This window comes from Macrosteles quadrilineatus, unplaced genomic scaffold, assembly GCF_028750875.1.
Source record: "Macrosteles quadrilineatus isolate MER2022 unplaced genomic scaffold, UCM_ALF_1.0 Scaffold_3__2_contigs__length_128488019, whole genome shotgun sequence".
NCBI lineage: Eukaryota > Metazoa > Arthropoda > Insecta > Hemiptera > Cicadellidae > Macrosteles > Macrosteles quadrilineatus.
Window position 1 is genome coordinate 109,799,737 of NW_026542596.1, and position 13,932 is coordinate 109,813,668.

At 34.1% G+C, this 13,932-nt stretch overlaps 1 protein-coding gene across 2 annotated transcripts in view; it reads right to left on the reverse strand.

The window, feature by feature from the left end:
* LOC128988381 (centrosomal protein of 162 kDa-like) overlaps positions 1 to 13,932 on the reverse strand; it is a 60,932-nt gene that overhangs the window by 35,150 nt on the left and 11,850 nt on the right. For both annotated transcript variants that reach the window (XM_054409623.1, XM_054409624.1), the window contains exons 5-7: positions 12,287 to 12,919; positions 11,527 to 11,648; positions 10,740 to 10,898 (exon numbers count right to left, since the gene is read on the reverse strand). In XM_054409623.1, coding sequence (XP_054265598.1) covers positions 10,740 to 10,898; positions 11,527 to 11,648; positions 12,287 to 12,919 — 914 coding nt within the window. The remainder of the gene's footprint in view (positions 1 to 10,739; positions 10,899 to 11,526; positions 11,649 to 12,286; positions 12,920 to 13,932) is intronic.

Genomic DNA, 13,932 nt, shown 5'->3' on the forward strand with positions numbered 1-13,932 from the left:
TTATCACTTTGACACTGTTATTGATAACACTTTACATTAGGTTATGGTATAAGACATTTTCATGTTAAGTAGCATGGTGTTCTGATGGTTTTACAAACGTCACAAAAAAACCAGTGTGTATGTTCATTAAAAATCATATTCTCATATTATGTTTATTAATACTGTTATTGGGCCATTCAGCATCACTGACGTACTGACAGTTATTAAATATTTTATTCAAAAATGTCTGTGACATAATCAACAGTTATTAGGCAAACGTTATACGTATTTGTAAGCACTACTGTTGTTTTTGACCATATAGTACAAACATTATTCAAGAAGTTTCAGTGGGTTGCGCCTTTGACTATTAATACAACTAGACATTCCATCCCCATTTTGAAGTTGTTGCCAGTTTTTTCATCAAAATTGTCGCAGTTGATGTGAGCCACCAACAGATTGCGATGATCTAAATCACTTACTTATGTCGAACACACAGACTTTTTAACAAAGTCAAACTAATAGAATGACTTATTGTGAACTAAAGCAACTGTTATGACCCAATAAATTGATCAGCAACAAAAAAATTAGATAGAAAATGGAATTTTAGACACTAGCGTGCTCTGTGCCTGGCTCTGACATAACTATATTATTTTTCTTAACAAAACATTGACAACAGATATATCTAGATGTTCCATATAGATGGGATGTCTACTTCAGTATCCAATAGTCAATGGTTGCGCCCTCCCTCCTTTTTGCCACCTATTGTACCACCATTTGTAATGGTGGTATATCAAAATTGTTTTTATATTGTCAGTAGTGTGTAGCAATACTGTACAGAGGAGATGTTAGGTAGTCTAATCTAATCTAATCTATTGTGGAAGTTGTAAAATAAGTGAGGAGTGTAATGAAAAAACTATTATCTACCAGATTTAAAATTATTTTTACAAGTACAGTAGACTCCCTCTTATCCGGACACCTTTTGTAACCGGACATCGGTTTAACCGGACTACACTTGGCGGAAATGACACCTCTTTAACCGGACAATTTTTATCAGCACATTAACTGGACTAGATCGGTAGGAAGTGGGTGGTACTGAAATGACTGTTCTCGTGGGAAAGATTTGAGACCAGTGATCACGTGTCTAAACACACTTCTCTCCTAAATTTAAGTAAAAAACTGTATATAGTATGCATTATAACGGTCCGTTTGAACAAGTTTTTGGGGACGTTGGTTTAACGAAAAAAAACTTTATCTGGACTGGCCTCGGTACCGAGGAGTCCGGATAGGAGGGAGTCTACTGTACTGTAGTTATAAAAATAATTACAGATACAAATACTTAGTTTTATTACTTCCTAATAGTTTAAAGCTATATTCTAACTATCCAGGAGCATTACTGATTGACAGTAAGCTGATAATTTGATTTTAATGACAAAATGATTTGTGATTATTTTTCACATTGTTCTCAACTGTCATTATATCAGATTTTTCTCAACACCTGTTCAGAACAGATGATAACATAGAACAGCGTTAAAAGAACTTAGCCAATATCTCATTAATACATCATCTTGTCTCCATCGACGGACAACTTTTACCCCTTAACAAATATTAAACTTTACTTGTGCCTCTACCCAGGCCATCGCATGACCTGGCAGTACTACCATCGTCTAGAAGACATCAACAGCTACCTGGACTACCTGGCTCAGACGTACCCGGACATCGTCAGTGTACAGACCATCGGCAACTCGGTCATGGGCAAACCTCTCAAGATGATCAAGATATCCTCCGGCGACCCTAACGCCAAGGCTCTGTGGATTGATGGAGGTAACTCATGTTGGAGTTTGGTTTTACTTGTGTGATTACTTCCCTTTTAGTAGTTTTTGTCAAAGCATCTTACAGTACTGTAATTAAGCACGGTATAATGTCTGCAATGGTTGTTACCATTTAAATTTCTATAACTTTTCAACAAAAGGAAACCCAACAAGTTTTTCAATGATGATTAGGTCTATGTTAAGTTTTAGTAAGAAAGGAGAACAATTTGATAAGTTTTATGTTTTATAACCCAATGGCAAATATTATTCTGTGATAAAGGAATAAATGACAGGTTATCGATTTAATGGTGTAGTCAGTCTGGAACGTTTTATACATTAAAATTCCACTTAGACTTTTTTACCTCTCATTAAAGAAAGTTTTAGTTTTAACTAAGAGTAAATTATGGTAATAGAGCCTAATACCAGCTCTTTTATGCCTCTTTCTATAGGCCCGAAAAAAAGAAGTACATAATTCCACTTAGGCATATGTTTGTTCCATAGAAAGTTAAAAGAAAGGTTTTTTATCACCAAATTTCCCCCAGGTACCCACGCCCGAGAATGGATCACCCCTGCTTCTGTCACTTACATCATCGACCAACTGACGGAGAACCGAGACAACCATGCGGACATAGTGAAAGGTCTAGACTTCTACATTCTCCCTGTGGTCAACCCCGACGGCTACGAGTACTCGCACCTTAAAGACAGACTATGGCGCAAGAACCGAGCACCTAACGGATTCTGCGTAGGCACTGACTTGAACCGCAACTGGGGTTACAAGTGGGGCGGGGCTGGGTCTAGCAACGTACCCTGCAAGGAAATCTTCGCCGGGTCTCGAGCGTTCTCTGAGCCGGAGACACAAGCTATTTCCAATTTTGTATTGGCTCACAAGGACAAAATAAAGGTAAAGTGAATCTGAAGTACGATTTGAATGTAGACAAGGTCATAAAGACTGATTTGGAGTGGGATGATTCAAATGTTAGTTAGAAATGTAATTGCATTGTAACTTTGTGATTGAAAACTTTAAGCTAATTTATGCTCAGAGAGCAGAAATTAGGGGGTGATCAAAGATTAAAATTTCCAGGTACTTTATTTTTGTACACAATCTTGATTCGTCAGGTTAAAAATAATATAATATATGCTGTAACACACAAGTTAAAGTAGCACTTAAAAAAATATTCCAAGACCCTAATGGGAAGATTTATCACAGTAAATCCCAGAGTAACCGAAATAAAAGGGAATTCGAGACGGAGTCTGATAACCTATTTTTCAGTTAATCAACGGTGTGAATTTAAAGGTTATTTCGTTTCAAAGGGATCTACAACAGTCGTCTGCTCCTAACATTCCGTTAGTCAAGACTGGCCATCTACCACACAATAAAAAAGACAAAGCCATGGCAGACAATACCTATTGTTTAGCTAATTTTCCAACAGATTTAAATTATTTACTATGGTTTCAGTTAACCAGGGTTTTGTTTCAATGTGTTTGATTAAAATGGAGTTCACTGTTTATGCTTTAGATGTTATCTTTCTGGTCCTTCCCTGGATGGATGTCTGTTTTGATTTTTTCAATTCATAAATAATTGGCTGAAAAGAAGCTTAAATGCACTATAGAAGTATCTCCAGACTGATAAACCAGACCAATTAGCAATAAATACTTATAAATATATAAATATAAATTAGTATAAAATATGCAATTTGGTAGCACGATTGCTCATTACGAGCGTATAATCGAGCAGTGATCGAGTTTCTGCTGTTTTTGCGCAAACAAGTTTGTTTGCTGTGACTGTAAATCTGATGTCTGACTGTAGCATTTGTGTCTGCAAGGTGAGTCATTGCCATAGTTTATGTTTTATTGTGATGTATAAACATTTTAAAAGTGTTTTTCTCTGTAGAAAAGGAAATTATTCAGGTATATGCTCCTTGTCCAGGGATGTTCAATGTGCCAGATTGGCCGCAGTCCCGTCTGACTTAACAAGGATCTTCTGTATACAGTTTTGTGGATTATTCACACTTATTATAGTATTTAAACTTGGTCAGTAAGTTAGCATTTACAGACTTCCTGCTCCAGAAGTGTTTACGCTCTGTTCTACTCTGTCTTGCTAGTTTTCCATCACTGATTCCACAGTTCACATCTGACATTCTGTTACAGGCGTACCTGACGTTCCACAGCTACGGACAGTACATATTGTATCCATGGGGCTACGACCGCAAGGTGCCCCCAGACTACACGGACCTGGACCGTGTAGGCAGGGCTATGGGAGAGGCTATGCAGAAGGTCGGAGGTCACCCCTTCACAGTGGGCGCGTCCGCCAACACCCTCTATTCGGCTGCCGGCGGAGCTGACGACTGGGCTAAGGTGAGCTTTATTTTTTTGCTTGAAGAATATTTCCTAGTTTAGAAGTGGCTATACAGTACTTTTTGCCTTAAACCTAGAGACTCGATTAGATGTGTACAATCCCGACCCAACAGCTAATTTTAAGACGAAGATGGGTGAAGTATTGGATAAGATAATAGCTTTGTTACTGACTGAGATCAGCCGATTCTTTGGCCAGATTCATTATTAAAGCCCATGATCAAGGACAACTAGTACTAGTTTCAAACCAGTATGAATCAATTTTCTCAGTAAGGCCTACAGTACATCAGTCTTTCTATAGTTCTTTATCAGGAGTGGACACATAATTTTAACCACTACCCAAAAACTACTCAGCATTCTGCACTAAATAAAACCCACAGGAAGACCTAAAGTCCTGACAGGAAGCTGATCACAATAGCAGCAAAAGCATTCAATTTTGTTTTTAACTCTATTTGGTATACAGTAATTAATCCAAGCTCTTGATCTTTTCTGGGTACCAATGGGAGTTGTAATAGTACATTTCAGTACCGGTAATGAAAGTGGCATTTTTCCTGTGAGGCAAAGCTGAACACAGGAACACTAAATTTCATGTGCAATGCGAACTTTTCATCATAACACAAAAATACTCACACAAAATAGCAGGCTGCAGGAAAATTAAAACTATAATTTTTTCAAATCAAAATTATTTTTAACATAAAAATATAAGCAAAAGGTTATATCAAACATAAATAAGAACGTACAAATTAGGAGTTCAAGTTCAAGGTTAAGATCATTGTGCTGTGAACACTCAATACATGCTAAAAACACGGCAAAATTCGCTTATTAAATTAGCCGCCGTTGCCCGGGTCAAAGTGAATTTCACAAAAAATGGTAACAACATTTTTTTTATTGAGTAATACAGTATCTTGAACATTACTGATTTGAATTATCTGTACCCCTCTAAACAAATCCTTTATTTTTAGGAGTATTTTAAGACCAAGACATATAAAATAACATAGTTAAAATAAAAATGAAGTTACGTATCATTGATTTCAGATAAGTCCTAAAATAATTATAATTGTTGTTGATTCGTGATTCAGCAGCGTGCTTCAGGTACGTCCCATCTTAATAATCAATATCTCAAATGAAAGCTGGTATTTCACTGAAGGTTCATATACAAAACATATAGGACAGGCCTAATGTAATTAGAACTGGTGAAATACATCTTTAATTTAAGTAATAATTTAAAAAAATGTAATGTATGTTTTTTTATTGAGTAATATAGTAGATAAATTAATTATGATACTTTATGGCAAATCTGTGCATGTATACCTTTGATTTAAGACTAAAATTATGAAAATCGGTCGGGTAGATGAGCTAAATGAACTTGGATAAGAAAAACCAAATTTAACTCCCAAAAGAAATGTACAGGGAGGAAAATTATATTGTACATAACTCAAAATATACGTCAGATAAATGAATGCCGATGCTTGATGGTAAATCTGAGTTCGTATACCTTTAATTTAAGACCAATGTTATGAAAATTAGTTGGGGAGAAGGTCCAAACCGATTCGTAAAAGAAAACCCAATATTTTTGAATATAGAGATTACTAAACAGTAAAACAGCTGACTTCAATAATAGAAATATATTTTAAACAAAACACTTGCATGCGTAGTGGGCAAAATGAGAATTAGCTTTTATAATTTAAATTTTCAAGCTCTAAATTAGAACTTGGGAAATAAATTAAATAGCTACTTTCTGTACAGAGCGATGCAAATTAATAATTTTAAATTTAGGCCAAGGGAGATAAATTGTTAACAAGGTATATTTCAAACAGTATTTGTTCAAACACAATTCATTTTCTGATTCGCAGGGAGTGGCTGGTATCAAGTACACATACACCATTGAGCTGCCAGACACGGGCCGCTACGGATTCATTCTACCGGCAAGCTACATACAGCCTGTAGCCAAGGAAGCTCTAGCCGCAGTCAAAGTGATGGCTGAGGAGGCCAGGAATGTACCATGACGTGGTTAAACTCAATTGTGTTATTTATTGACTAATTATTATGTTATTTAAAGAATAAATTATATTTTTCTAATTTTTGTTTACTTTTTATACCTAGAACTCGCAAAGGATTTAAGGTTCTGTTATTGTTTTTTACAATAACTAGTGTCCCTGTTGCTCGAATTCGAGCAATTTCTAAGTATTAGAGGCGTTATTTTAAAAGGAATAACGTTCATAATTTCTGATGACTTTAAAATATTCGACCCAAAGGTTATGGAAATATTCAGGATGTACATAACAGAATATATCAATTTATCCAGGCTCTCTCGCTTTTAGCGAATTTCCCATATAGGGAATAAGCTATTACCGTAGTACTCATGGTAAGACCTGGACCCGAGACCGATCTAATTTTTCATTTTGAGGTCCCTAGAGGCCAAAAAACACCATCCGTTCAAATTCATATATATATATATATATATTTATATATAAATAAAGATTAAACATTAATAAACTTAGTACCCAAGTAAAATTATTTATTAAAATATTTACTTCAAAACATATAGGACAGGCCTAATGTAACTAGAACTGGTGAAATAACAAAGCAATCAGGAAAACATTCAAACATACCCCAGTAAAATTTAGCTACAGAACAAAAAATAACATTTTTAAAATCATACAAAATAAAACCAACAATCCTATAACAAACAATACAGCAAATATATACAATGCATCTGGTATCTACAAAATTAAATGTTCTGACTGTGACAACTACTACATTGGACAAACCTATCAAAATTTTAAAGTTAGATTCAACGAACATATACAGGCATATAAATCGAAGAACAAAACATCAATGAAATCAAATTTTGCAGATCATTTACTAAAATCCAAACATAAGTTTACTAAGATCGAAGAAAACTTAACAATATTAGAAATTGAAAAAGACAGAGAAAAATTGAATGTAAAAGAAGAAATTAATATTTATATGAACTACAAAATAACAAATCAAACATTTTAAATACAATGATTCCAAAATTAAATAATCCGATACATGAAAAAATAGCAAAATTGAGAAAATATTAATGAAAATAAGTACAACACATCATATAGTATATAAATTAATCAATGAAGACAAAATTATGTTACAAGTTAGAAAAGTTTTATAAAATCATATGTTATTTATTTATTTACATATCTTATTTTGATTTTTGTTTACTTTGAAAATGGCCTTAGAGCCGAAACTATAGTCAGTAAATATTTTAATAAATAATTTTACTTGGGTACTAAGTTTATTAATGTTTAATCTTTATTTATATATAGTAGCCCTATTTTTCTATTTTTCATATTTATATATATACTAGCTGTGTGCCCGTTCTACGCACGGGGATCTTATAGTAGTCAGTTGAAACCTTCTTATATTAAGATTAAGAACAGCAGTTAGTTTGCATATTTGCAGATATGCTGGCAAAACTATTATATATAAACCTTTGCAAATACTGTATCTGACAGTTCAAGCCAAAATAAATGCTTCGCAATTAAACGTCACCCGGATCGTTATGGTCCATATGTCCAATGATTAAACTAAAAAATGTTTTATAGATCCATGAAGCGTAGCCCTAAAGTAGGCCTATAATTGAAAGTTACTTTCCACATCGGTTAACTTAAACGTATTTAAAGTACTACCTCAACCTCACCATTTAACACTTTATTCCGGTTGACATTTTCAGTATCAAAGGTGCTCTTGTCCATTCTGTGAAACACTGAGAAATAAGGACATTAATGCGTTACCAACAGACATACACACAACAATCCAAAAAAGGCCACGAACTATTGATACATAAACAATATAAAGGCGTAAACAATTCATGATGGTTTGCCCAACAAATGTTTTACTCAAATAGGTTATCATTTTCTTAGCATACCGGGTAAGCTAAGATTTGGAATCCAGACAGAAAAAGCAAAACTTATACAGAGTTAAGACATCACTTAAATTGAATACGGGCGGCTCTAATAAATAAGGTGCAACACCAACGATATCAAATTTGTAAACTACCGGTTCTAAGGAAAAGAACCAGTACCTACGTAAGAACCTACCTAAGAACTATAGTAAATCGGACCAATTAAATACATTAATATCTAGTCCCGAGGTTATTGATCTCTTGCTTTTGGATTTTCTCGTAAAAAGTTATAGCGTAAACTTATCGGTGTCAGTTTGAAAAAAAGCAACCTTACCCAAACAACTTTTTGTTATTTAATAGATTACGCATTCTCTAAACAATGATTAGTACTCTGTCTATTAACATTAGAAGGAAATGTGACGAAAATCACACAATGTTGGGGTTTTGGTCATTTGTAATTATATTTCTTAAGTAGGTAGGCCATGTATTCTATGGAAAATTACCGGTATCAAGGATCGTCGTCAAAAAGGTTGTTATGAATAAATATGTAGGCTTACGTATCCAAGATATGAGCTATGGGCCTATTGGCTGTATGGTCCAGCGATTGCATCACACGGTGAGTAGAAACAGAAAGTGACACATTGGAAAAGCGAGTTTAGCACTTCCTCTGTTAAACCTCTGTTACAATCACCCACTGCAGTTGTGATTTTTTACTTTACACTTTACACAACCGCCATTGAAGCGCCGTCAATGAGTGGAAACCTTTTTTGTAAGCTATTGGCGACGATCATTTCAGTGTCACAGCCCTATACAACACTGATTCAAGGTCTTCTTCTTTCTGGTTGTCAAAACTCAAGAAACATTTTATACTCAAAGAATTTCTGGTTCCGATTAAGACGATGTCTAGTTATTTAATTTCATTTACGGTTACACTATTAGACTATATTATTGCACTTGCGATTAATTAAATCCGTTATGTAAGAAAAACGTTTTTAATCTCACTTGGTTGGGATTTGCTTTCAAAACGTGATTCGAAATAGTTGCGGTATTTGTAAACAACATTTGTAAACATGTCATTGACAGCTAGAAAAAATAATCTTGATCCGAACAGCTGTTCGTTATTTCATAGACGATTATGTGATAAAAATTGAACGAAAATTTGACAAAAATCGCACAAAACTGCATTTTTAAACGTCCGTAATTTTATTTACAAAGTAGTGAGGCTATATTTAAATCACTAAAGACACTCTCGCCAATCCAGTGAATACATTAAAATGACTTGGATCTTGATATGTACTCTGGTTTTCACGGAGAAGATTGCGTAAAATGCCATCTTAAGTGTTACAGACAAAGGGACAGACAGACAGACAGAAATTGAGATAAGACTCGTTTCTGCTTCTTTAATGTATAAAACGTAAAAATAACCTAAAAGTATATAATTCTGAGCAATGTACAGACAAAACTCTAATTTTATTTATATAGATTTATATATATATATGTGTCCGTTAGCGCGATAACTCGAGCAAAAATGATCCGATTTTGATTAAATTTGGTACAAACGTGTAAACCTACGTTTATTCGAACGAGTTCGCGATCCAGCATAATCGGACCATGGGAACGGGGGATTATGGGGGGTTTTATGGAGTAAAAATGGGTTTTTCCCATTTTTGAACCTAAAAACAAAAAATTTTGCGATTTCTTTCTAAAACATTTTGTAGAGCTTAAAAAAAGAAATAATTTAGTATATTGAAGCGCTGTTGTATGCCTAACGGTCACGGAGAAAATTCAAAAATAGTGTAATTAAAAATTCCCATGTTATTCTTATGGAGAAAATGAAAATTGTTGTAGTTTACTTGTTTATGGGTATATATTGATAAAATTTGGCAAATTTATTTATTTCATCCTATACTATTGATGTATGGTCAAAAAACACTTTTTACCTTCCCCGTAGCAGCAAACCTAAGCACTTGTTAAATCTAATGTTATTTAAATAGAGAATAATAAGTCTTATTTATGGAAACATTTTAGTAAAAATGTAATCAGACAAGTTGAAATTCGCTTAGTCTGCAGGTTTGCTGCGGCGGGGGTATTTTCCATTGTAATATTTACGCCAACCCAAATTAAAATAGAGTAAATATTTCATTTCAACCAAGTCAGTAAATGTTTGTAGCAAACTGTAAAAGAAGCAAACTTATTGACTGCTTAAAATTAACATATATTCTTCTTCTCACTTAATTTCTGACAACAGCTGGAGTTGCATAACAATTTTTGTTTCCCATGTTAATCTTATGGAGAAATACGAAACTTTAAAGGGCCCCAGGGCCTCACTCTCTGATTATTTCCCTAAAAAGAAAGTTTCCTGCACAACTTCACGTTACGCTCTTACCAATTACATCAAAAACATGTCAATCGGTTCAGTAGTTTCGGAGGAGTAATTGTCACAAAAAACATGCTTGCGTATTAAATAAGTATAGATTAAATACCAATAGAGAAAACCTGCATACATACTTGTACTGCATAGATTGGTCAAAAATAAATAACATTGTATTGTAAAGAGGCAGTTTCAAAACTGCAGAAACCAGGGGACCTTAAAAAGCTTCCTGATTTTTCCCACACCGATTTTTCCAACTTTGCTTTCCCGGCATTTATAAAAAAATCATGACAAAATTTCAACTGACATCACCAAATAAGTAAATGATTATTATACAAAACCTTACCTTAAGGTTTGATATTTCTTTGCAAAGCTTCTTGTTTTCTCGTTCGTAACCAGCAAGAAGTTGTTCCTGGCATTTTATTTCGTTCTCCAGTCGTTCGATTTCTTGGATTTTCAAATCAGGACTTTGTACAATTTGTGACTGCTTCTGTAGTTCAAAGATCTGTTTAAACATACGACGATTGTGAGGGCGCTACCAATTTTATATGTTTGTTTTAAAAGTTTAATAAAAATAAAACATTGTAGAATTTTTTACAGATTTTGAGATTTATTTATAATAACAAACCTGATAATTAAAGATTTCATACCACTTAATTATGCTAAAACAAAATTTCTCACAACTCATTTTTTTGTCTCAAAGCTTAAAACGTTAAAACCAGTTTCATGTTAGGGCTTATGCTAAATTTGTTTGCCTTTTAAAAGATAATGTTCAAAAACATTATAGCATGTAATTGTTCATTTTTTAGAAAATAAGATTTTACACCAAGAGTTTTCAAACCAATTGCAATTAAATAGAGGGTGAAGAATGGTAGGAGTATGCAGAACGATGTAAACCATGAAAAAATATTCTGTAATTAAGAATTTTGCAATTAAATTATACAAACACAGTGTTAGAAAAACAGATCACGTTAACTGACCTTGTTAAACAGTTCTTTGGGAGATTATGACTTATATGTAGAGACGAAGGTCTAGAATAACTACAGGAAAATTGTAAATTAGGCTACAACTTTTTGGGATTTGTAATTTAACAGTAAACATGAGTGTTCGTGCTGCACGCAAACCTTAATTACCTTATCATTGAGACTGGTTATCTGCTTGGTCAACCCATATATTTCTTTGTTATGCGTCAATTTGAGCTCTTGAATCTCAGTGGTGTATTGTTGTCGGAGAGCTTCAAGTTGAGCATCCGGGTCTGGAAACAGCAAAGCATAGTTAAAAGTTGGATTCTTGGAGATCTTTTTAATTATACTGAATAGTTCATTAATATGAAGCAAAGTACAAATATAAATATCATAAACTATCTGAATAGAGACAGGTCATCAATTGAATTCAGAATAAAATGACTCAATTGATTGACTTGATGTTTGGGAAAATATTAAAAGGATTAGTGTATGGTGTGTTTATCTACAAAAATTAGAAAGATAACAAAATACTTTTTAACTACAGTTTACAATATAGAGTAGTTCTAACTCCAACCATCCGAATCGCATACAAAAATATTTTTTTTTTGTATGGCTACAGTATGAGGAATCATTATTAAAAAAGGCAGAAGCTAAGATCGCAGCAAACCCTGAAAATCTCTTGTGGTCGAGTAGTCTTCATCATAGTCTCCCTTGGTCACAGAAACGTCATCATTGTCCTCCTTAATCGGGGCATGAATTTTTCAATAGCTAAAAAGTCAAATACCCCAAAATTTTGGTAAAGAGCCAATTATCCAAGTTTTTTACTTACCGAAAGTTGCAAGGCCCCAATTGATTTGGATAATTAGAGTTTTACTGTATACTAAAAACATGTATGGCAAAACAAACTGAACACATATGTAAACATTACCTTTATTGTGCTTGGGTGAAATATGAAGAGGAACTTGTTTGCAATTTTCTAATTTTTCTTGGAAAGTGGAACTAGGAACTGATTCGATTACGTTGTTGTCTGAGTTAGGCTGCTGTTTATCTTTTACTTTTATCATTGAGACGGCTCTGATGTTCATATTTGTTTCATTAACTTCTCTCTTGCTAAACTCACCCAATAAAACATCTTCATCATTACGAGCAGATGCCATTTCTTTGGCTCCAAGCTGTTTCTCAAACAAATTTTTATTAGACTCTTCCATATAAAATAATTCTTCGATGTCTTTATCCAGCTTCTCAGAACTTCCTGATCCTGGCATTTGGTTACCTTTCACTTTATCTGCCAACTCATGACTGAGACTGTCCTTCACAATAATACTTTCTAAAGAAGAACACAAGCTGCTTGTTCCACTTTCACTCTTTTTAGGAGTAACATCTTCTTCAATACTGTCATTCTTTTTGGATGTTTCATTCGCTTTTGATATTTTTGAAAGAGCTTTTGATGTTTTATTACTTTGGTCACCACTGTCAGTCGATGAGAAAAGAGGCGTTGTCGCACGTATAAGTTCGTTCGCTTCCTCGATTATTTCTTCGATGTTCTTGTCATCCGTTGTGCCTGCAAAGACACACAGTTTTAATAGTTTATGCGATAGAGCTCAGAAAGTTTATATAAATTCTTGTGAAGCAAACTTTGATTTGAATGAAGACTCAGCAATCATATTTTCGGTTTATCAGGATATAAACGAATATAGATGATAAAATATCATATTTGTTTAGTATGAGTGTAATGAAACTCTTACTTTTGATTTGGCACTGTTACTCACTGTAAAAGTAACACTGCAGTCAAACATTTTCAGGACCAAAGAACATTATTTGACTTTAAATCAGATAAGAAAATTACCTTTCCTTTGATTACTCTTATAAAGCATACTATTTTTTTAATTATCATTGACAGACTCTAAACACAACCTTTGAACCTAAAGGATTGGTCGCTTTCGCTACCACAGACATTGAAGCAGACCGCAGTTCGAGCTGACATCCAGGTATTTCAAGACATAGTTTACCCGTTCTGGACCCTAGAGTAGTGAGTATTAGTTTGCATTCAAACATTAATAGTATATTTTGAAATTGATTAGCAGCAATTAGTTTTATCATAGTCTGCTCTAACACAAGGCCGCAGTGAGGCAAAAGTGGCAACACTGTTGTCCCGTCAAACCGTTTCGGTTGCAGCTGTTGCACTTATGGACAGCTTAGGAAATGTTTATGTTTACACATTTGTCATTTCTGTTATTACCATGGTAATAGGCATGACGTTGTGACATTGCCACACATCAAAAATGTGGCCTTGTGTTAGAGGAGGCTGTGGTTATAACAATTACTACTGAGCAGACAAATAAAACACAATCATTGACTCTTTCTTTTCTTTTATCATCATATTTAAGAGAGAATATTACCATTTTTTGTTTACAAATATTCTAAACATGTCTGAAACAAATCTTTGCCCTAGAAAACACTAAATCATTCCTCTTAAAGGTAACGGTTTTGATGATTTTTATCATTTAGGCCCCTATTACACGAGGTAGCCTGGCGACGTCGCCAGCGGCAGTAGCTGGCGACGCACTGGCCACC